Source organism: Trypanosoma brucei, chromosome 10 (assembly GCF_000002445.2).
Source record: "Trypanosoma brucei brucei TREU927 chromosome 10, whole genome shotgun sequence".
NCBI classification, from domain to species: domain Eukaryota; phylum Euglenozoa; class Kinetoplastea; order Trypanosomatida; family Trypanosomatidae; genus Trypanosoma; species Trypanosoma brucei.
In genome coordinates, this window is record NC_007283.1 from 1,572,229 (window position 1) to 1,594,527 (window position 22,299).

The 22,299-nt window shown below is 49.6% G+C and overlaps 10 protein-coding genes across 10 annotated transcripts, besides 3 other annotated features; all 10 read right to left on the reverse strand.

Annotated features, from left to right (window-relative positions):
* Positions 1 to 800: 800 nt before the first annotated feature.
* On the reverse strand, positions 801 to 3,206 carry Tb10.70.0610 (5'-3' exoribonuclease XRND, putative; the record flags this gene model as incomplete). The annotated part of the gene is made up of 1 exon (XM_817771.1): positions 801 to 3,206. One exon carries the CDS (start codon positions 3,204 to 3,206, stop codon positions 801 to 803), a length of 2,406 nt encoding a protein of 801 aa, XP_822864.1.
* Positions 3,207 to 4,335: 1,129 nt separating this feature from the next.
* Positions 4,336 to 6,408, reverse strand: Tb10.70.0600 (hypothetical protein, conserved; the record flags this gene model as incomplete). Its single annotated transcript, XM_817772.1, has 1 exon — positions 4,336 to 6,408. The coding sequence occupies one exon, from the start codon at positions 6,406 to 6,408 to the stop codon at positions 4,336 to 4,338; it is 2,073 nt and encodes a 690-aa protein (XP_822865.1).
* Positions 6,409 to 6,912: 504 nt separating this feature from the next.
* Positions 6,913 to 6,938: a microsatellite.
* A 223-nt stretch (positions 6,939 to 7,161) lies between these two features.
* Positions 7,162 to 7,228: a sequence feature (A-rich).
* Positions 7,229 to 7,988: 760 nt separating this feature from the next.
* Positions 7,989 to 9,200, reverse strand: Tb10.70.0590 (small GTPase, putative; the record flags this gene model as incomplete). Its single annotated transcript, XM_817773.1, has 1 exon — positions 7,989 to 9,200. The coding sequence occupies one exon, from the start codon at positions 9,198 to 9,200 to the stop codon at positions 7,989 to 7,991; it is 1,212 nt and encodes a 403-aa protein (XP_822866.1).
* Positions 9,201 to 9,610: 410 nt separating this feature from the next.
* Tb10.70.0580 (hypothetical protein, conserved) lies at positions 9,611 to 11,356 on the reverse strand (the record flags this gene model as incomplete). The annotated part of the gene is made up of 1 exon (XM_817774.1): positions 9,611 to 11,356. One exon carries the CDS (start codon positions 11,354 to 11,356, stop codon positions 9,611 to 9,613), a length of 1,746 nt encoding a protein of 581 aa, XP_822867.1.
* Positions 11,357 to 12,320: 964 nt separating this feature from the next.
* On the reverse strand, positions 12,321 to 14,135 carry Tb10.70.0570 (ATP-dependent DEAD/H RNA helicase, putative; the record flags this gene model as incomplete). Its single annotated transcript, XM_817775.1, has 1 exon — positions 12,321 to 14,135. One exon carries the CDS (start codon positions 14,133 to 14,135, stop codon positions 12,321 to 12,323), a length of 1,815 nt encoding a protein of 604 aa, XP_822868.1.
* Positions 14,136 to 14,298: 163 nt separating this feature from the next.
* On the reverse strand, positions 14,299 to 14,694 carry Tb10.70.0560 (hypothetical protein; the record flags this gene model as incomplete). Its single annotated transcript, XM_817776.1, has 1 exon — positions 14,299 to 14,694. The coding sequence occupies one exon, from the start codon at positions 14,692 to 14,694 to the stop codon at positions 14,299 to 14,301; it is 396 nt and encodes a 131-aa protein (XP_822869.1).
* Positions 14,659 to 14,681: a microsatellite.
* A 187-nt stretch (positions 14,695 to 14,881) lies between the features above and the next one.
* Tb10.70.0550 (hypothetical protein, conserved) lies at positions 14,882 to 15,538 on the reverse strand (the record flags this gene model as incomplete). Its single annotated transcript, XM_817777.1, has 1 exon — positions 14,882 to 15,538. The coding sequence occupies one exon, from the start codon at positions 15,536 to 15,538 to the stop codon at positions 14,882 to 14,884; it is 657 nt and encodes a 218-aa protein (XP_822870.1).
* A 382-nt stretch (positions 15,539 to 15,920) lies between these two features.
* Positions 15,921 to 17,459, reverse strand: Tb10.70.0540 (ATP-dependent DEAD/H RNA helicase, putative; the record flags this gene model as incomplete). Its single annotated transcript, XM_817778.1, has 1 exon — positions 15,921 to 17,459. One exon carries the CDS (start codon positions 17,457 to 17,459, stop codon positions 15,921 to 15,923), a length of 1,539 nt encoding a protein of 512 aa, XP_822871.1.
* A 308-nt stretch (positions 17,460 to 17,767) lies between these two features.
* Tb10.70.0530 (hypothetical protein, conserved) lies at positions 17,768 to 19,075 on the reverse strand (the record flags this gene model as incomplete). Its single annotated transcript, XM_817779.1, has 1 exon — positions 17,768 to 19,075. The coding sequence occupies one exon, from the start codon at positions 19,073 to 19,075 to the stop codon at positions 17,768 to 17,770; it is 1,308 nt and encodes a 435-aa protein (XP_822872.1).
* A 492-nt stretch (positions 19,076 to 19,567) lies between these two features.
* Tb10.70.0520 (major vault protein, putative) lies at positions 19,568 to 22,156 on the reverse strand (the record flags this gene model as incomplete). Its single annotated transcript, XM_817780.1, has 1 exon — positions 19,568 to 22,156. One exon carries the CDS (start codon positions 22,154 to 22,156, stop codon positions 19,568 to 19,570), a length of 2,589 nt encoding a protein of 862 aa, XP_822873.1.
* Between the last annotated feature and the right edge of the window lie 143 nt (positions 22,157 to 22,299).

The following is a 22,299-nucleotide window of genomic DNA, read 5'->3' on the forward strand; positions in this document are numbered from 1 at the left end:
CAACACACTTGTATGGTGTCAGTCGTGCGAAATATAGGAAGAGAGAAGCAGAAATAGCCCCTAAATGAATGCTTGTTCCCTCAATCAGGCCGAGTTGTGATCTCTTAGATGGGAAATGTACATACACATAAAGACACACAAGCTTCTGTTCCGCCTATGCTGCCAAATAATAACAACTGTAACTGCACAAGGCACCCTTCCATAACCACAGTGAGTCGACACGAGGAAGTATAAGGAGCGGGGAAAGAGGAAAGAAACTGAGAGATAAAAACGCGACTAAAGGTGAGGGTCAGAGACCCGGCACGTTTGCGGACCAACAGCAACAGCAATGGTAAAAAACGGGTGCGTTGGGGAAGTAAACATACCGTACCTATCCACACAGTTGGGTGCTTCGAAGTGTGCCCAAATAGTATTAAGCTAACGTCCATCTGAACGAGTTACACGTGAATTAATAAGAGCGTTACTAAAAGAGAAATTAACAGGATGGTTTTAAAAAACAAAGAGAGAGAACTGAGACAGATATATTCGTTTACTAACATGGATTACTGGTGACACAACACCCGAAGGGCAGTTACAGCGGAGCTCCACTGATATGCGCAAACTCCCTTGCTACACCACCCGACGAATCGTGTTACAATATTAAAATCTAAGGAAAGAGCACAGACAAGCTATCAGTGGCAAGATTAGTGTGGAAGAGATGATATCCCGTGCATGTCGTGCCACGTCACTTCCAACAAAGTACTATGGACAACTTAGTTTTCTTTTTTTGTGTGTGATGCGACAAGGCAGAGAAATCCACATCAGCGCCCAATGACTCTGTCGGCTCCCCGTTTCTTGGCAGCTTTCTTGAGACGAGGTTTCTTTTGTGGTGGATCATCACTACCATTGAAGGGGTCAGCAGGCGGCACTTCTACACGCGCCCGCTTCTTCCGTCGAGTGGAACATTCCCCGGCAACTGTAGCTGTCTCCGGATATTGTGCATCGGGGGAAGAATCTTTCACATTTGTAGTCTCCTCAGGTTGAGCTGCCACATCACCGACGGATACCTCCTCAGCCGTCACGGCCTTTGGTGGCCCATCCATTCCGTACTTCAACAGAAGTTCGGGGCGGTACACCGCCAGCTCGTCGAGCTCATAGCGGTAGCAGCGGGCCGCATTGCACTCTATCGCTCCGCCATGTGCCGTCTTCTCTGCGATGGCGGCATCGGGACACACAATTTGGACGTCGCGTTTCCACTCATTCCTATAGTAACCAACTCGCCCGGCAATGGGAAACTTCGCAGCTACCTCGGTGGGGATGGGCTTCATAGAACTCCTTTTTTTCTTCTTCGGAACTCCCCCCAAGTATTCCTCCAACATGATGCTTAACTTACTCCCGCTGTTGCATATCAAAAGTGTAACGCCGGAGTCGGGTTGAAGCTCGACTAGGGTATTGCAGGCAGCTTCGATTTCCTTACAGTCGATAAAAGGTAATCGCAACACGCCTTGATAGGCAAAAATTGCCTCGCTGTAGTCTACATCCACGTGATCTGGGTAAAATGGACCGAAGACAGAGTTTGGATCTAACACGGCGCCGTGCAACTCCACGGGCAGCCCCCCAACACTCATGCGCGGTAACACCGCAAGCAGCTGCACCACGGGATGCCTCGGTGTGCCTCGCTCAAACTCAACGTCCACTGAGTCTGTAAAGCGAGCCAAGTCGTCCAGCAATGGGGCATAATGATACGGATAGAACCAGTTCCACGAAGGGCAACCAGATGTGTAGTACCGCATCACCCATTGAGTTCCCCGCAAATACTCCGCACAACAGCGTTTAACTCTCTTCTCAAACTTGGACCGTTTCTCAGGGTCCCATCCGAATTTCTTCTGGTAGTACTTATCTCGGTAATCCTCGTCGTGATACGTAAAACCTAGTGAACCTTTGTCCCCAACAAATGACACTCGTTCCTTCAAAGCAGACACCATCAATTTGTGAGCGGTGTCACTAACCTCCTGGGCATTGGTTTTGTCACGTTTAACGCTTGCCAAAACCTTTTTGAGTTCAACCTGGTATTTGTTCACCCGCTCCGCCACGTTGCCTCTCCCTCGCTCTTTCGCTCGCTCCCCAAACGAGGATTCGTCCCTCAAGACAGAACCATAGTCATTCAGGAATCGAGCTAAGAACGAAGACAGAGCTTTAAATCTCACCTCTCCACCATCTGTTAAATACGAGTGACTTGCAAATTCGTTAACGTAGTGGTCTAACAGAAGCTCGACACCTCTCGTTTTGATCGATATTAAGGGAACGTGCGGAAGAAAGTCATTCCCGACAAAAAAACATAAAAAAATAAAATCGTCGACGACACGCTCGAAACTCATCTCCTTAATGCCATCAAAATCCCTTTTCAAACACTCACGAAATTTAACCAAGCTAAAGTAGCAAAACTTTCCATGAGCTGCATTGAACGTTTCGTTGAGTTGGTTTCGCAAAATGGTCACACTCTTCTCATGAGTCGAGAGTCCGAGACTGATGAGGTCAGCATCCATGCCATAAATAACGTGAGACGTATCCGGATCGTAGCCCGGCTGCATCCGAAGACCACGGATGTATTGCATAATCTTATGCTCACCTTCACCGGGGACGTGTGCATCGGAAAAGACAACGGCAACTTTCTTCCACAATGGGTCCTCATTTACCTTCTTCACAACAAACCATTCAATGGCAAGACCCAGGCGCTCCATGAACGGTGTTGAGGGTGTGATAACATTGTGATCCCAACGTTCCCTCACCTTGGGGTAAGGTAGGCCCTTCTCTAACAACACATCGGCACACTTCGCCGACATCACTTCACCTTCCGCTCGCTCCTCTGCAGCGCGAAAACGCCGGCTTCGCTGCTGATTCATCTTACTCTGTGGTGCAACACCGTCCACACAGAGAATAAGGCATTTCCGTGGCCTCACCACCTTAAACACAAGATCTATTTGAGTAAAAACACGCTCAAACATTTCTTCCTCCGACTCGGGCTCAGGTAGCGGAGACGTATCGTGACAGCATGGGTGAACGAGCCCGTTCAGATCCAAATACAAGTTGTCGAACTTATGTGACTGCATATACTCCTTTGGAGGTGGAGACGACTTCGAAGCGGCTTCAACCACGCACTGCGGAACATCCTCCATGCAAGATGCGTACCAACGCTTCAACCACAGGTAAAAACCGGCAATCCCCATTTCTCACCCTTTGCCTTACGTACGCACACCCTTTTAATCCTTAACCACAGGACAAGCAAGAATACAGAAGGTCGTAGGGAAAGAAAGCAAACGATAGTTAGGAAATGCGTGTATATCAATAACGTTAACGACACCGATAGGAGGGAGTTACGCAAAACGAACATTTGTAATGAAGTACAACCACGAAAGTTGGTCAACCAAACTGCAGGTCTGTGGGCTCGTGCCGGGGAAACACCAACAAGAAAGAAGGCGCAGACACCGCTTACTCCCAGCCTCAGCCATATAACAAAGAGTAATAGCCGTCATTAAGGGTCACAACATACATCTTCACTGCGCCGTCAAGGCTCCATAGATGGTGATATCGCCGTGAGGCACATTTGCAAGCGATGTCGGGGCAAAACACTACCGACATGCACGTAAGCAATCAGAATGTTGGTGCAAAAAGAAAGAGAGTTCGAAGACGAATATCTCCCACCTTCATGTTGGGGACCCAAAGTTAACGGCGAAACCCCGCACCAACCCCGTGTATCGAAGGATGACGTAAATGCCCCGTGCATCCATAAAGCGATCAAGTGTAATGCTCCACCTCTCCATGCACAATAAGATACACACACACATAGACAAATCACCTCGTTACGGGGCGAAGCTCTAATGCATCTACTGCACCACGAAGAAAAAATATATACATCATAAAGTGAGTGCGCACACCTTACGTTTCCAACAATTTTCGACGCAGGAAGGCACGTGATGGTGTGAATTGCATAGTAACACCATTGTTATAAGCAAACACTCGGTAAACAACGCAACCAGAAGGCCCGGAAAAACAGCAACAAAGACAGTGCAATAGATGTGAATGCGGAGAGAGCTTGTACGGCCATCAAACTAATAACACAAGCCCCATACACCACCGCGTGGATGGAGGAATGTGCATGTCACAAAGTACATATGAGTTCACACATCACAATGAAATTGGCAGAAGTCAGACGAAAAGGTCGTCACACTAACGGTAGGAGCACGTGAGAGCGAGACAAGTCCTATGGCACGAACCCTCCAACGACGTACAGCAAACACATCAACGATGCCCATTTCTCCAGCATGCGATTTCAAACAACCTGCATTGATAGGGATCTTAGGCAGCGTAAATACCGTTTTTGAATGTCCCATCAAACACAGTGCCATCGGGATAGCACAGACGGCCTTTCCCGTGCGGCCGGCGATTACACACGTCACCTTCATACATACTTCCATCGATAAATTGGATCTTTCCCCGCACATCTTTCTGTGTGCCACTACACCACTCACCAACATGTGTCTCGCCGCAAGCATCAGTGAAGCAACCACATCCATGCGGCTTGTCGTTACGCCACTCACCGACGTACACCGAGCCGTCTGCGTACCGCAACGTCCCGCTACCACACCGCCCCCCGTTGGACCAGTCACCCTCGTAAACATCACCGTTATTGTACCTATAGTGCACAAACCCATCCTGTGACGCTCCCTGATGCCAAAGACACCGCAAAACGGTTCCATCGGGGAAGGAAGCAACTCCCACGCCCTGTCGCTTGCCATCTAGCCATGTTCCCTCATAAATGTCTTCTGCCGAGCGAGATGTGCCATAGCTCTCTAGTTTTCCTAGAAGAAACAGTCCTTCATACTGGGTGCCAGTCTCTCCTTCCAATGCTATACCGTGGCCCACCTGGCGATCCCCCTTCCAACTACCTCTGTACATGGACCCGTTGCACCCTTGGTAATAGCCCTCTCCACAGCGAACGTCATCCTCAAACTCTCCGTGATATGTTCCATCAACTGCACGTTGAACGCCCAAACCACAGCGCACCCCTTTGAACCACTCTCCGGCGTAACTTCGATTCAGGCCAGTCTCAACAAACTTACCAAAACCGTGCCTCTTGTCGTCTTTCCAACTCCCTTCGTACTTGTCGCCATTGGGGTACGTACAGCAGCCGATACCCTCCCGACAAAGTGACTCATCATTCCAGCCTCCGACGTACACCTCGCCATTGGGAAATGTGAACACACCCCCTTGCCGCTGTCCGTTTTCCCAGTCGGCTACACAAACGACGCCATTTGCAAAAGTCAACTTCCCCTCACCGGTGCGTTTGTCGTCCTCCCATTTTCCAACGAAAACGTTCCCGGGGGCATCGGTGTGGGTACCATTTCCATGCCGGCAGCCCTTCGTCCACTCTCCGACGTAAAAGGACCCATCGGGATAGTTAGCTCTGACCTCGGGGCAAAGTTCATCATTCTCCCATTTTCCGGTCACCGCAACACCACTTGAGTACACAAACAACCCCTCTCCTGAGCGCACATCGTCCTCCCAATGTCCCTGATACCGTGATCCGTCAGGATAAAATGCCTTCCCAAGACCATGTTTGTTGTCAAGGTGCCATTCTCCTTCGTAATGAAGGCCATTTGAGGTACAAAAGACGCCAAACCCCTCTCGCATACCTTCCTTCCACATTCCCCAGTACGAGCGGTCTGACCACTGGTAAACACCAAGACCCTCCTTCTTCCCATTTACCCACTCCCCTTCGTACACCTCAGCTGTAAGCAAAGGCAAGGCAATGATGGACCAACTGACCTCACGACGAGACACACCGAGTAGCGACGCCCTCGCCACAGGAGTTGCCTCCTCTCGGCGGTACGACCTCGAGTTTTGCTTCCTTAAACTATGTGCACTCCACCTCACTGCGCCCTCTTCAACATTACGGGCGTCTAATCCATATATTACACGACCAAAGCCATGATAGTAGAAACCTAACCACGAGCCGCAGTACAAAGATTTGTTGATAAGCGAATACCATTCCGCCTCGTAGCTGTCGCGAAGTGTCAGTTTAAGGCGGATGAAAGAGTTCCCGTTGTCTTCCACGTAACGCACAGCAAGGTAAAGAGTTCCAAGACTGTAGGAAGGATCCGCTGGGAGAATAGTTAACATTTTGTTCGGATCTGGTGAAAGGTGCTTCCATACGGCCGTGTGCTTACTTGGATGCGGGTCCGTTGGACTCAGCAGCAGCACGCACCGCGAGGCCGTATTAAATTCCTGAAACTCAATCAACACTTGCGAGGGTTTTTCAAGCTTGATGCTAAAAAACAACGCCGGATCTGTCACCCCAATACGAACATCACATAACTCCGCGTCTGGTATAAGAGGGATGGAGATCTTATCCTCCGTTACAGTTAACATTTGACACTTCTTCTCGGCACCGGCGACGGATATCTAAATATTTCGTGCTAAGCGTCAGAAAAAAGAAGGAGCAAAACAACAGAGGTTTGGGAGTTGATAAAACAAAAAAATGTAGGTAAGTAGTAAATAAAAACAAAAAAAGAGCGTTTTATCCTTATCACATCCACCGCACGCAGCTCCTCAGTTTGGTATTTATTTGCCTTTACCCCCGGCATGTAGGGATATCACCGCTCGCCACAACCGAGTATTCATGACAGAGACTCAACAACATATTGACAATGATAGCAGTGACAATACCGGTGACGAACGGCAGAACAAAAATTTTTGTTGTATTTAAATAAGTGTTGTTATCAGCACACGCCTATTGTTATTGCTACGATTATTATTATCACTATTTTAGCCATAAGAGTCAACAACACGTCATTCATCCCCGCCACTCCTTTCCACCCCCTATAGCGAAACGTTTTCATGGGGTTAAAAAAGGAAGCCTGGCGGTAGTGTACAATATACATATATATATATATATATATTTTGTGGTGGGAGAAAGCTACATGCATAAACCGCACGTGGAACGATGATACACCCAACAAACAAACAATTATAACAACAAGGAATAGCATTTCACGCACAAATATAGATGTCCACATAGAATAAACTTTTTAAAAAAATACTTAAAAAAACTAATTGTATGAATAACACATGAATTCCCTTTCCCCACCCTGCTCCAATGGATACCCTCGCACTATCCCCGGTACAAAAGAAAAAGATAAAACGAAAACCAAAAAACAACAACAACAATAGCAATAAGGAAAAGAACAAATCACTCCCCACCCCCCTCAATCACCCTATTTCCCCTTCCCCAAAATGACCCCAAATACACGGCATTCGGTTCCCTACCAAAAGACCAACGAGAACCCTCAACATTCACACGACGCAAACGCAAACACAAACCCATATAAATAAAGAAAAGCATACGGATAATGAAAGGCATTTATAGTAATAATAATAATAAACTATTGCCACGGACGCAAGCAGCCCCACTACAACAGGGAGCAGAGTCGTCTTCCAACACCCAACCACTCCTGAAAGAAAGAAAAAGAGAAGTCGCCCTCACATAAAACAATAATAAGTGGTCGGATGAAAATAAGAAGGGAAAAAAAAGAAGACGTGGAAAGAATAGTGGGTAAAACGAGACATTTAAACGCGATAACCAGACGGAAAGAAAGGAAGAGATATATAAGAAACGTAGCGCAAACTAAGGGCTGGAAAAAGAAGAAATGTCAATACTCGCACATTACTTCTGTCCCGGCACCCACACTTACAACCGATACGTCGAAACGCACCACAATAGACATAAACATTTAAAAAAGACATAAAATCAAAACAAACTGGCCCTTCACCGGTACAACACGTGCTTGCAACCTGTACAAAAAAAAATATGTATTAATGTACAGTCACACACACGCAAAACAAAAGAACCAATGCACAACCAGAGGTCGAGAACCCACAAAATGATCTCAAACAGCACAAACCAATTCACTGCATGACATCGAATTGACAACTTGACAACGATAAACTTTCTACATGATTACACACGAACCTGTGCATCCCACCTCCCGGCGACGACCAGACAGCTCCCGCTTCTTCTGACGTTCCAACCCACACGCGTGCACCTCTCCATCATGTGAAAGGCTACGAAGAAGCGTAGACTGTGTTTCCGTCTGATTTGGGGGACCTTCAGATACACAGTATCCATTTTCATGCAAAGCTGAAAAAGGTTCTGGCTCGGTCCCTCCAACCAATACAACATCCGAGCACCAGGGAGCACTCCCGTCTTCGCACTCTGTTGGTCCCCGCACGGCATCAACGGTATTTCTTCGGGCGGCGGAATTACGTCTTGATGCAACAGCGACACCCACCAAACTGGGAGTTCGCTTTACAACCACAGCACTCGGTGATGTGGTGCCTCCAACGGCAATATTAGATCGCTCCCCCAATGCTCTTATGGGAGAGCGCATACGGAAGAATGCACTGCCAGGTCGTTCGTCAAACGATGTAAAACACGGCGTCAAGGAAGGGGGTGTAGCAAACTCTATCGAGGAGGTCAAGGTTACCGGCGCGGGAAGTCTTCTCTTTGAGAAGTTACTTATCATTAGAATCATGATACGCAACGCATGCAATACCTCATTTGTGCGTAACGCGGAAACTTCCACAACAGGAAGTGTAGAAGAAATCGCGTCACGCACCAGTTTGGCAAATCCCTCAGCCTCCACAACCTTTTTCCTGTTCATGTGCTGCATCTTCAGCGAAAGTGCCGAGAGACATGACCTTGCAACGGCTTCCGCCTCTGGCATAGTGACCACACGACTACGACGGTCGTCCCGCTTCGTTCCCACCAGCAGAATGGGCATCGCAGCCTTAACCCCAATATTGTGACGCGCTTCCCTCAACTCTTTTACCCACCCAACTACAGATGCTAGGGACTCCTTGTCCGTCGTTGAGTAGAAAAGCAGAACACCGTCCGCGCGCGCGAGATAGAGCAACCGGTGGCGCACAAACGCCTCACTTCCAGAGGAGTCGCATAGATGCAAAACATAATTCCTGCCGTCCACTGTCGTTCTGTGTATAAACGTCTCCAGGGTCGTCGGCACGTAATCGCTACGGAATGTCCCTTTCATCACCTGGTCAATGAAGGTGCTCTTACCAACACGTTCACATCCAAGAACGACTACATTATATAACGTCGGAACAGAGGCGTATTTTTGCGCACTCCCATCACCACGTAGGTTCATCCTAGAGGCTTCAAAAGAGCACAGTGTAACAAGTTCGAGTTAAACGAGGGGGCGGGTTATGACCAACGCCATGAGCAGATGGAAAGGGGGTTCGTGCAGACTGAGTAAAATGGAAGAAAGAGGCATTAGACATATAAAGGATAATCCCACGTCAATGACAGAATATCAGGGTGTGAGGTGGTGATGCCTGAGTGATTCAACACCCCCGCAGGGAAGAGAAATTACGGAATAACACATGTAAAGGCATGCGGACAACAAATCCACCACCATGTGGCACGCCAACAGTCACATCACAACCTGAGAGTGCATATAAACGAGCAAGCAACACCTCAGTGGATACACACTGTCTTGCAGCGGTTTCGTCGCACGAGCACTTATGCCCCAGAGTATACATACGCGGCAAGATATTCTCAGAAGAACACACTCCCCATACCCCCCTCAAAATACAGGTGGTTATACTCTCGGTTGTTGTGACGGAAATTCTTCGCCACGAATGCAAAAAGAGCTTTAGAGGAAACTTCCCCCTGGACCCCATTCCCTTCAGAAGGATACCCGCTCGCAACTGGTAGCACAGGGCCTCCTGGCCCTGTGCTACCACGCACCTCCCCTTTGAGGAAATTCAGTGTTGGACACGGCATGTTCTCATCCTGGCGCAAGCAAGCAGCAACGTCCACAATGCGTACCCACAACGAATACAAAAGTATCTCCTGGCAATCCTCCCGAGTCACTTGAGCGCCATGTCGCACGACGCCGTATTTCCACACATCATGCAAAGGATACAGCACATTACGGTAGAACCAGCTTCGATGGCGACTGCGCGCATACAGCGCTACGCGGTACCTCACTGCCTGGTACGCGCGAGTCATTCTGCTGTAGTACTGCTCGTGCACCTTGGGTCCCTCACTGGGCTTCGGTCTTGCATTCAATGTGGCTTGGTCGAGTCGCTCGAGCGACTCGCTAACCATTCGGAGATATAATTGTTTTGCCTCCGACGACGTTAGGGAGGAGGACGGTGCACCGTAAATCAGTTGAAGTTCCGCAACTGACTCCACATATTGCCGCACAAACAATCCATCGCTTCCGCTTCGCTGGACCACCAATGGGGCTGCAAGAAACAAGGCGAACGAAGCAGCACTACACGTTACTATGAACATGATAACAATGCGGATGCAATATGCGAGAAAGAGTCGAAATTCCCTGCGCATCTCAGAGTCTATTCTCCCTACTTCAGTGACGGATACAGTAGAAGAGCTACAATTTGCCACGGCCACCGGTACGTCAACGGGTGGCCAGCTTGGTGGTGGCTGGTGCCTAGAGCGGAGGTAGCCATTGCGACGTCTGCCATGCGGGTTGCTATTTTCCTTCGGTATGGGCGAGAGTTCGAGGGGCCCCAGCGTGGACCTCGAGAACGAATTGGATGACGGCGTTGCCTGGCTTGAACGCCCGCTCGTTTTGGGGGAGCCCACCCCCGCTGCGGGTGCAGTGCTCTTAAGGTACGCAATGGCACTGCGTGTGCTCAGAAAACTAAGATCACTGCGGCTTCCCCCGTGCTTGGGGCGCCTTCCGTCAGATGATTGCCGCGTGTGGAAGTGAGACTGCTTACTAGATGTATGTGATGAAAGAGCGCTACTACGTGAAGTCGAATGGGGAACCAGAGTGGTTCCCACTTCCAATACCCCGCAAGAACTTCGCACGTCCGGCACACTCCCACGAGTTTGAGGTAGTCCAAAAGAGATGGACTCACGAAGGTGAGAAAACCCATGAACCTCCAATTGCTCACTGCAGAGTGACGGCGAGTAATCAATAATGCCCTCTACAGACCGAGCACTTGCAGCTTTGGCTACCTGTGGTGAAACCACCGGCCGCTCCCCGGCGTCACTCATCGCTAGTGCCCCCTCGGGGTGCTGAACCCCACTACTGGTAGATCCATGATTTGTACCACCACTGCCCAAGCCATCGCCTAATGATGCGCTCACCGATTGTCTAGAGGTTTTCGGTGTCCGCTCAAAATGAGGCTCCCTCTGTCCTTCTCCATCCTCCTCTTCAAATGCTTCATCTACTGCAGCATTGTGCAGCTCCAGTCGCCGCCGTGTCGGAGTTCTTAGAGGGGTGCTAGTACCGCTCCTCGACGTTCGTTTGGCCCCACTGTGAGCCATGGCGCAGAAGAGGTGAAAGAAGTATTTCTAATATGTCCTTAGACCGCAGACCGGCGGCCTTTCAAACGAATTTAGTGTACACGTGACCGAGGATCGGTCCGGCGTCAGATATTCCAGGCGTTCAACGAAGCTTCCGTTCCGAGTTCCCCGGTAATCCGCTGCTCACTAGCCCTTCTCCTACCTCCGAAACACCTCCTCTGTTCTAGCAAAGAGGAGCCGTTTCTCCCACCGACCGAACCCTCCTGTTCTTTTGGGTCGATGCCACTACTAAGCAACTGAGTGCCCGGGCAACGCCTCAGCGTAAGATGATGAGGTGACGGCACGCACAAGATCCGGTACGTCTAATCGCCGGCTTGTGACAACGCCTTAATTGAACGGAAAAAAAAAGGGAGGAGAAGTACGTAAGAAAAGAAAGGGGAAGTGACGTGAAAAGACTATCAATTAGCAAGCGTCAATGGAAGGCATGTATTCGGGGCCAGGTGTGCAGCACACGTGACCAAACGTAGGATGACCGCGAAACATGTGCCTATTGTGTAGGTAGCGTGCCACGTTTTTGTCCACCTAACAACGAAATCAAAATCACTCACGTTAGCTGATATGGTGCGTAGAAAAACGAAACTGTGCAACCTCAGGATCAAAAACATAGGCACAACCCAACCTAGAGCCAAGCACATACGCACGTCACACTAGAAAATTACCCTTGGCGTCAGCATGATCACCGCTGCTTACGCCCCTGTCAACAGCCTCGGTGCAAGCACCCAGATACTCAACGTGCATGGCACGAAACGGCTTCTGATTATTTATTATTCTACCGTGGAAGTTTTGCTGTTCTTAATTCCTCCGCTGGTTATCCGTTAAAAAAATTAGCGCCCTCAGCAGGTAAACCACGTCCGTTGTTTGCGTGCACAGGGGACTGCTGAGAGAGGTGTGAGCGCTTACAACAAGTTAACCCTTCGGGAGAGCCCTACCACTCACCACTGATGTTCTCCCGGCGCTTCTTCAGCGTAGTTTCGTTCAGCCTCCGCCTTTGACTATCCTTGGATTCCATCATCCGGCGGAATTCATGCCGCGACTTCTTACTCATGTGCGCAGCGGACTGCGATAGATCCAACTTCAGCGGTGGTGGCTCACTTAGGGCGAAGCCTTTGGCGACTGCGGCGAGGTCGAGGTTGTGAATGTCAAAAACGTTTTTTAACTGAGAGCTGCTGTAGCTGAGCAAATAGCCCTCATACGCGAGGCGTGCGGAGCTGCGCAGGTAGTAGTTGGCACTCACAAGCTGCTCCAGCTGCTCAGCTACATTTCCCTTCACCTTATTAAGATCAAATGTGTACTCACTCACTGACACATGGGCGTCGTCGTGCAGATACTTGAGAAACAGTTTCTCCTGGGGAAGAAGAAACATAAGAGCATTCCCTGTGCGACCAGCACGGGCGGTACGGCCAACGCGATGGACGTACTTGACGGGGTCGTCAGGTGGGTCAAATTGAACGATCCAATCAACCTGCGGAATGTCGAGACCACGGGCAGCTACATCTGTGGTAAAGAGCACGCCGCTAGGGGCGTTACAAAACTGCATGTACGTGGCCGAGCGCTGGTGTTGTTTTTGTTTTCCGTGAAAGGCAACGCAAGGAACATCGATGTAGTTAAACAACTCGCAGTGAAAACTAACAGCATTGCGACTGCTGAAGAAAACGATTACTTTCTTCTTCAGATTCCGCCTGACAAAGTGATACAGTACAAGCAACCGCTGCTGTGAAGGACAAATAACATAACCCTGTTCCAACGTGTCAACGGTTGCCTTGTCCTCCTTACGCTTCATTGAAATGAACAGGGGTGGTCGGTAGAACGACACGCGAGCCAACTGTTCGACCCTAGTTGTTTGAGTCGCAGAAAACAAGAACGTTTGTCGCTGCCTGGGCAGTAAAGAAACAATTTCTCGCATATCATCTTCAAATCCGTTGTCAAGCACACGATCCGCCTCATCGACGGCCAAAACGAGTAAATTCTTTGTTAACCAATCCGTTGTAAGCTTAAGATGATCCAAGAGACGCCCAGGGGTGGCCATCACAACCATCATGCCACTCACAAGTTTAAACGCCTCTTGCTTCCGACTTATTCCGCCTATGCAACAGAGGAACGTTACCGATCCGTTAAAGTGTTTGAGCAGCTTCAGCAGCACTCCTTCAATCTGGAGACACAGCTCACGCGTTGGCCCAATGATGATTGCAGCCGTTCCGCTTCGCTGACGAAAACCCACGCGCGTGATGATCTCCACTATTGGGATAAGAAAAGCTAAAGTTTTACCAGAGCCTGTCTTTGCCTCTGCAAGGAGATCTCGACCGGCAAGGGCAGCAGGAATGCATCGTCCCTGAATGCCTGTCAGCTCCTGGAACTTGAAGTCATTCTCCAATGCAGTTACTATGTGAGGATTTAACTTCAGCGACCTGTAGTCGGAAACAGGGGGATACTTCTCTCGGTCCCTTGAAACTTTAATTGGCGGACCGTTGGTTTCAGGTTGCTCTAACTTCCCCGGTTCCTCTTCTCGTTGCCTTTTACGACGTCCAGACGTTTCCCCCTCAACATCGGGCATGGATGCCGCCTTTTCTTCATCCACTGGGTACTCCTGCTGTTCTTCCCCACCTTCTTCACCAACAAAGGTAAGGGTTTCGTCGTCCGCCTCAGTTGCTTGACTTATCCTACGTTTCGGGCGATGGCGTCGCATGCGCCTCCGTTTCTTCTCCGGTATCTCCTCCGCAGAGCCTACGTCATCCACACCCATAGTGCAACTCTGCTGCCAACTTCCTGCCGTTACAAACTTTACACAGAACCCCCGCAAAAGTTCACCTTTTATTTAACTTTGCGTCTCCATCGGTAAGCGCGCAAGGCGGGGCACAAGGATACGCGTAGCAAGTAGAAAAACAAAAATGGATAAAATAGAGTAGTTAAACGGCGCGTAAAGCTGTAAAACAAAAGCGCAAGCACACATAACAGTAGAAACGATAAGCCTTTTTAACACAAGCACTCACCATAATCACCGTGTGGTAAATGTCCGAAGATATAACGCCAGAAGGCAGGGAAAGCAGAGAACGCAGTGCCCCGCTACTTGGATTCATCCGCTCGACTAGTAAAGGAAGAGGGCCACAACACCACAACACGCCCTCAATAACGTAATGACGCGGAACCTCCAGGTAGCCAAGCGGTATGGCACTCCCGAGTTCGTTTGACCACCCGATTCCGGGCAATAATGCGCCACCACCACGCGTACACAGCAAGGGGGACAATTGCTGATGCAAGAAACGAAGATAATATAACATAATATAATATATATATCGAGCCATAAACTACATTAACCACCATACGTGATGGCATTACCCGCGACAACAGTGGCGCGAGCCATGAGTCAGCCGCATGGTAAATGCGGGAGGGTGGTGGGCACTGGAAGAACATTAACCTCTGTCCCCACCCCTTTTTCCGAAACCAGCACGCAGCTTTTAAAAAATATACAAACAAGCTCCGGCGTAACAACTATGGACTCACAAAACTAATTAACTCTGCGATACTAAGAATTTTCCCACAGCCCTGCTCTTTCTTCACATCTTCACCGCTACTGCTTTGGTGCACATCCACATACAAACCTAGCCGCATGTCAGATGGCGCACGGCATCCCCTAATAAGTGGCCACGGGGGCTGGGCAGCGTCAAAATCCTTCATGTGGGAGCGGTCAGATGAGAAATACTCCAGATAATCCCTTCCCGGAACAACACGGAAGCGCTGTCGATACTTGTCGTCCAATTGCATCTCCGGGTGAAAAGACTCCTCGATGTAACGGAGTCCCTCACATGGGAACGGTAGCGTTGTATCTTGATCAAACGCCCACATGCCGCCCTCGTCACCTGCGCCCACATTAACAAGAGTTATCACGTGATAGTCCCACATTAGCGGACACCTCCCGTTCCCTAATCTTTGCTTCCATACCGGTGTGGATTTACAGTCGTTGCTAATGAATACCGCAAAAACAGCGTGATCGGGGAGCGAAAAATCTCGATAGAGTGCCTCAACGAGTTTGTATGCGTTCTCTTCACAGTAGTGAGAAGCATAGGGAACGTGTTCACGACGGAGACAACGCAGCCGTTCTAAAACAGAGAGCGTGGGAAGTGCACGTTCTCGATAAGCATCAGCCATCAGACACAGTGGATACACCTAAAACAAATGGCTGCGAACAAAGTAACAAAAAAAAAGTGACCGCCGCAAGAACAAATGGTGAAGACAGATACGAGCAAACTATGTATGTGAGGCGCCCTGACGCTATACAAGTAGTAAAGAAACAGAATCAGGAACAAAACTAGATGCAGAAATAAGTAGTGCAAGTCAGGGGAAAGCGAGGAGGCAGTTTACCACCCAACGTACGCAAAAGCGCCATGCGCTAGCACTACAACGTGTCGTTAAAGCACAAATGGGGAAACTTAGACAGCATTAAAATTTTTGATTACTTTCGTCACAACTATGCCTTCAGGCCGGAGATAAAGATGACTGAAGCTCACAACGAACGACCCTCGCGGGACTTTCATGACTTCATCTGCTTCCGCACCTCTCGCCGCTTTGCCCAGAGTGACTTGTGCTGCTGTTTCTTCGTCATTTGGAAGACAGATTCGTGTTCACGACGGAGACGCAGCGTAGAGAAGTCGGCCGTGCCATGCTTTGCATCGTCGTAACCCATATCGTTGTCGCCCCGCTCCCGTTTTGCCCTCCTTGCAGTAGTTAACTGGCGCGCTTCCCTCTCAAATTTCGCCTCCTGGTCGCTCTCTCGCATCTCCTTCACCGCCTCCTGCTCAGCGTCCTCTACACGCTGCAGTACAGCAGCAACGTCACCATCACTAATGGGCCACTCTTCACACTTCACACCCGTCGACGCTTCCACCTTCTGCAGTAACACAATATCATATTGACTGATAATGTTGACAGCCTTTCCCTGTGCCCCAGCACGCGCCGTACGCCCTACGCGGTGGATATAATCTTCCACTCGGTCCGGCAGCGCAAAGTTGACAACAACATCTGTACGGGGAATATCCAAACCACGTTGCGCAACATCTGTACACACAAGGATGCGCACCCTACCCTCCTTGAACTTTGTTAAGGCAATGTTACGGTTCTTCTGATCCATGCGACCCATGAGCGGCAATGCCTGGTGGCCTAACACTCGTAATGTCAGCGTGATGCGATGTACCAACGCGGCACTGCGGCAAAAGACAAGAATGTGGTTCCCGGACTCACGCGTAAGATACAAATGAAGATAAGGAAGCATCTGCGCAAACGGAGCGAAAACGTAATACTGCTTGAGGGTGTCCACAGTTGTGTTTTTGCGATGAACCTCAAGAAGAACGGGGTCATTAAGCGATGCGTTCTGCAAACGGTCGATCTTCGTGCTGAGGGTGGCAGAGAATAGAAGTGTCTGGCGGTTGTGTGGCAGATGTTCCAGAATGGCGTTTATCTCCTTTTCGTAGTCCATTTCTAGCATCTTATCAGCCTCATCGAGCACAAGTGCGTGAAGCTTGACCAGTTGAAACCCCTTCGTGTTGTTCAGGTGATCTTTTACACGGCCTGGCGTGCCGACAACAACGTGCGGCCGCCGGCTCAACTCGCATGCCTGATCAACCATATCCGCCCCACCAACTAAAGTCGCCACACGCAGGCCCACGCTGCTCCCGAGCATAACAAACTGTGCCGCAACCTGTTGTGCAAGCTCGCGCGTGGGAACCATCACTAGAATTGAAAGATAAGGAACCTTTGCTTGCGTTAAAAGCCAATTCACGAGGGGCAGAACGTATGCTCCAGTTTTCCCGCTGCCTGTCTGCGCAACGCCAATGATGTCCCTCCCCTCGGAGACAACAGGAATTGTTGCAACCTGAATTCTCGTCGGCATGCGCCAGCCCGCTTCTTTGCACGCGCCAATAAGCTCCTCACACAGCCCAAGTGACTTAAACGTCACATCCTTGCTCTCTTCGTTGTCCAGCAACTCAGAGCCAATGCTTTGGTTAGGCGGTATGGTACGGAGCGACTCCTCCCTTGGCCGCTTCTTTCCTCCCGCCAACTTCTCCTTAACCATTGCTTGATGTACAATGTGCAGATCGTAGAGACTACACAGTCTCCTCCTTATATGAAGTTACACGAAGTCATGAGTAGGGGGAAATATTGTAACGGTGCTGGATTTAGAAGTATTTTACGGGTGGAAGTAAGCAAACAAGGATGTGACCAGTATGCTTATCGCCCGCTGCCAAAATGCAAGCACATCACGGTTAACCTCTCAGAATTCACTCACACAAATAACACATACCCCTGTAACAATCAAATATCCACAGCCTCCCATAAGATTGTTTTGCACTCGATAAAGGAAAGGTCCACCCATGTGGCCCCTCAGTGTAACTGGTAGTTACGTTTTATGTGTGTTGGCAAGCCGACATCCACACGTGGATTCACAATTGGTATCGAACCGAGGTCCCTAGTTGTTTTACCCAATCGCTTCAACACGTCTTCCAGCGTCCGTCGCCTAGTGTCCTTTGCCGTTGTGGGTGCCGGTGAAGTTTGTGCTTCTTCGAGTCGGCGCCGCATCTCATCGCCCCGCAGTCCCATGCGCGGTTCATTAAGGTGTTCGTCACTTCCGGCAAAGAAGTCTTTCCAGTAAACATCGTCATAGTATCCCTTCTTCAAGTGATCGGGTAGACGATTGTCCACAACACGGTCGGGCATTAGCAACCCATCCTTCCCCGGTGGGTGCATTGCCATCATACCTTTACGCCGACGTATTTCCTCCAAATACGGATAAATGTTATAAATGAGGGAATGCGGCACCTTACCACGACTCGCCGCTATTTCACTCACACTTCTAAGTGCCTTGACCGCTTCAAAGACCCCCTCCACAGTGTGTGTCGGTGATTTGGGATTATTTGTCGCTTTCAAGTTGATTCTGCACCCGGCATGCTGAAACCCAAATGCGCAGAGAATGTCAGCAACACGGAAGTTGGCCACAATCCGTCTGGCAGGATAGAGCAAAACGCGCACGCCATCGGCGTTAACACGGACCGGATACATGGGACCTTCCTGCTCCAGATCCACAGCGATAATGTTGGAAAAAGCCTCCCTAATAGCCTCTTTCTTTGCCTCCTGAGTGCTTGGGGCAACAGCGCGACCCCATCCGGCTATACCTTTGCCGCTACCCACATACAGAACGCAATAGATCCACTGGCGGTGGTCTTTGGGACTAAACTTGACCACTCGCATATCATATGCTACAATATTTAGTTGAAAGTTGCACAAGAACCGGCCGCGATGCTCCTTTGGAATGAGGTCTGGTGTCAACCACGTGTTAGACCGCCACTGGTTGTACTCTGTATTTAGTTTGTGCTTCCATTGAAACCCCTCTGGATAAAGATCAGGAACAATGCGGTACTCATTATAGAGATCGATAGCGTTATCCATACCTTTAATACCTTTAGAGTCAGCAGCATGTGCTATAGCCTCAGCTGAATCACGTGTATCGCGGAAGTAAAGAGAGGTACCAGTTTCTAAATCGACGAATGGATTACGCATCTTCTCGAAGCGCCTCCGAGTGAAACTTCCAGGTCGCATCCACGCATAATAAATGCGGGGTACCCCACCGCGCATAGTGCCTTTCGTATACCATGAGTTTAGGTTCTTCTGTGAAGCAGCAGTCAACCGAAACATTTTTCGCCCTCACCAGCCAGCAGAAAAGACACAGTAAGGATAATGGTGCAAACAGGTGTAGTGCCTCAATGACCTTACACGGTTCACCCAACGGCCGTCCTCAGTTGTGGCTAACGCAAAAGCAAGCTCCCACACAAGATGAACCTTGTATGCACTGCCTGCACGCGACAAAAAAAAAAGAAGTTATTGAAAGAAGTGACCAACACAACGAAACATGAAGACAGAGGCTCTACGAACAACGGTGAGTGGCGACAATGATCACTAAGTACGAATACTCAGTAAATACGAGACATGGCAGTTGGCGCGCCAGCACAGAAATGACCCCCGAAAAGCTGTTTAGGAAGTATATAAGAATACATCCTCGTTTCTACTACTTCGGTCATGGGGTTACACACGCACCGCTTACGGTGAAAAATAAAAAAAACGAACACACAGCGCACGCGAAGGACGTGCATCAGCAACAAAATGAGCAGCCATGTTCCACCACGTTAGTTACTGCTGCACATGACCAGTCAACTCTGACGCTGTGTTGAAGAGGTTAATGGGAGTGCTGCCATCCATAACTAAGTATCCCTGGAGTCCCAAACTTTCCAGCAGCTTGGCTTGGAGTTCGGGACCGGCCTTCGCAATTTCTTCCACCGTATCAGGGCCCAGAGCGCTCATCACCGCGGCAAACTTGTCATTCTCAATTTTGGAGAGCTCTCGCTTAAACTCACGTTCGAGAGAAGCTCGAGCCGCTTCGTATTGATGCTCCTGAGTCCGCCTGTTCTGCTCGATCTCGCACAGCGCACCATTCATAATATCTTCACTCTTCATACGAACGCGTGTACACTTTAGGTTGGTCTCCTCTTCCACACTGGCAGCCTTCGCAGCAGAATCAGCGGCTGATCTGAAACGACCTGAAGATATGGTGGCAGCACTCTTCGCCTCCGCTTCCAACAGGGCCTTCCTCTGGGTCTCATTTTCTACCTGGTCTTTCATTTTTTGCTGCGCAAGCAAGGCGGAAGACTGTTGTTCACGTGCCAGTGCAACCTGCTGTGCACTCGATTCTTGGGCCTGAGTTGACATTTCAATAGCAATTTTTACTGACTTTTGGAGGCCTTCACGTGTGCGGGGGTCGAGAACTTCCATTGTATGAGTGTCAACGGAAGTAACCACAAAGTTATTCGCGTCAAATCGGAGTTCACTCATGGGATCGCCGTTGACAGGATTTATCCCAAATACCGCCTGCTGAAGCACCTTCACACTGCTCTTGTGAAATTGCTGAAAAGGAAGGGATGCAACAGCGGCACGTATGCGCCCGGCAATAAGGGAACATGCGTCGGCGATGAAGTCATCTACACCAAAGCACTTACGAGCAGCGGCCTCGTCGCCGTGTGCAACATCGAAATGCCATGCATAGCACAGCTGTAGGGCAAGCTGGGCATGATCCCGTGTTTCGACGTGGACAATGTCTGTTACGTTCGAAGGGCCGAGGAAGAGATGTAGAGCGTTCACACGGCTGGACTCCTTAGATTGGCATTTCGCGGGACTTGTCCCATCAGACGAGGGTAGCGAAAGTTTTACAACTGTAAACTCTTCATCTGGCTCCAAAGTAACGCGGTCGGGACCAAAAATGGTGCGGGTTTTCATTGTCCGGTAGTTGTATAGCTGTGTCACACTCCGATGAGGAACCTTGTAGACCACTGTTTTGTACGCACTCCTCACTAGATTACGAGGAACGAGCACTGGTCCTTGTCCCGCAGCAATGTGCCCCTCCATAGGAGACAGCTGCCGCTGCAAACACCCTTCGACATCCGGAGGAAGTGATTTTTCCCACAACTCCTCGTGAACCCCAAGCATATACGCTGCGGGACCTGTTACTGTTCTAACTACGCCCGTGGTTTTGTCTCTCACATAAATACCATCACCGTCGCACAAAAGAATGCGTTCCCGTATGTCGTTACCATTTTTGTCCTTGCATACCTCCACCAAACTGTGCGGAACATACTCCCGTGGCCCGTGGAGCAACCAAAGGTCCTCAGCCACACGCTGCACTGGTGGCTCCACACTTTCGTCCTGAAACATGTCAAGGGCGCGCAAAAGAAGTGCCTGTCCCTCACCAAGAAGATAACATCCATGTATTGCATCATTTTCCACCTCCTCATCGACTTGCAGGTAATAGGAAACGTTGGTTATAGTACGCCGCCGAGATTTAGAAGCATTCACAATAACAGCGTATTGCTTGTCCGTAAGGCGCATCTTGTGAACAGTACGCAAAATTTTTTCATTTGGATGAGGCACGAACATGGGGCAGTCCTCGTGGGTGACAACGTACACCTCCCCGGCGTGGCGCGCTCTGTTGAAGGCATTGGGCCGCTCGTCCACAAAGTTGCGCAACACCTCGACATGTAACGCCTCATCAGGGGGTATAATAAGCGGCTCGACGTGTTCGACGAACTGCTCATCCACATCGCACAAATACGACCCCGGTGTCAGATAAAGGTACTCATCATCCCGTTTACGGGTACGTCCGGTCCTATCAGTGAACAATTCCAAAGCACGTAGCCTAATTGCGCACCCTTTCTTAATGTTAACAGCGTGACGCACCTCTAGTGGCGTCTCCTCTACGCGGGGAAAGTAAGTCCCGGGACCTTTAAACAAATAACGCTCGCCCTGAGATCGTCTCACGCCACCCTCAGATGTGTAGTCATGTATCACGCGCACAAGAAGGGCACTATTCGTGTCGAGAACCGTGAGGGGTTCCACCGACACGAGTTTTTCCTCAGGGTACAATGGAACAGCGAGGGGACCCACAAAAATCTTCCGCTTTCCGAGAGACACCTTCACCTGTCCGGACTTATCACAGACAGGCGTAACGCCATCTTCTGCTACTTCGTGAGGATTTTCAATACAGCAGTAGTGCCCATGTGGCACCACATGAAAGGGGGTTATTGGTTTGGTTAACCGCTCGTCTGAACCTAGCGTGCGCGTCATCGGTCCGGTGATAAGAACCGTACCATTATCGTTGTCGTTCGTGATGTGAGCATACTGATGAACCCCCAGTTTCAGGACCAGCTCATTCGCTAAATAATCATTCATTATCACACCTCACCTATACCTTGTCTGCTCACGCTGCTGTGAACGATTTTTTTTTCTTTTCCTCCTTTAATAGATGATCTACGCGCACCACACGATGGCACTCACACGTTATCGCCGGCTCATCGAAAAAATAAGATAATGTA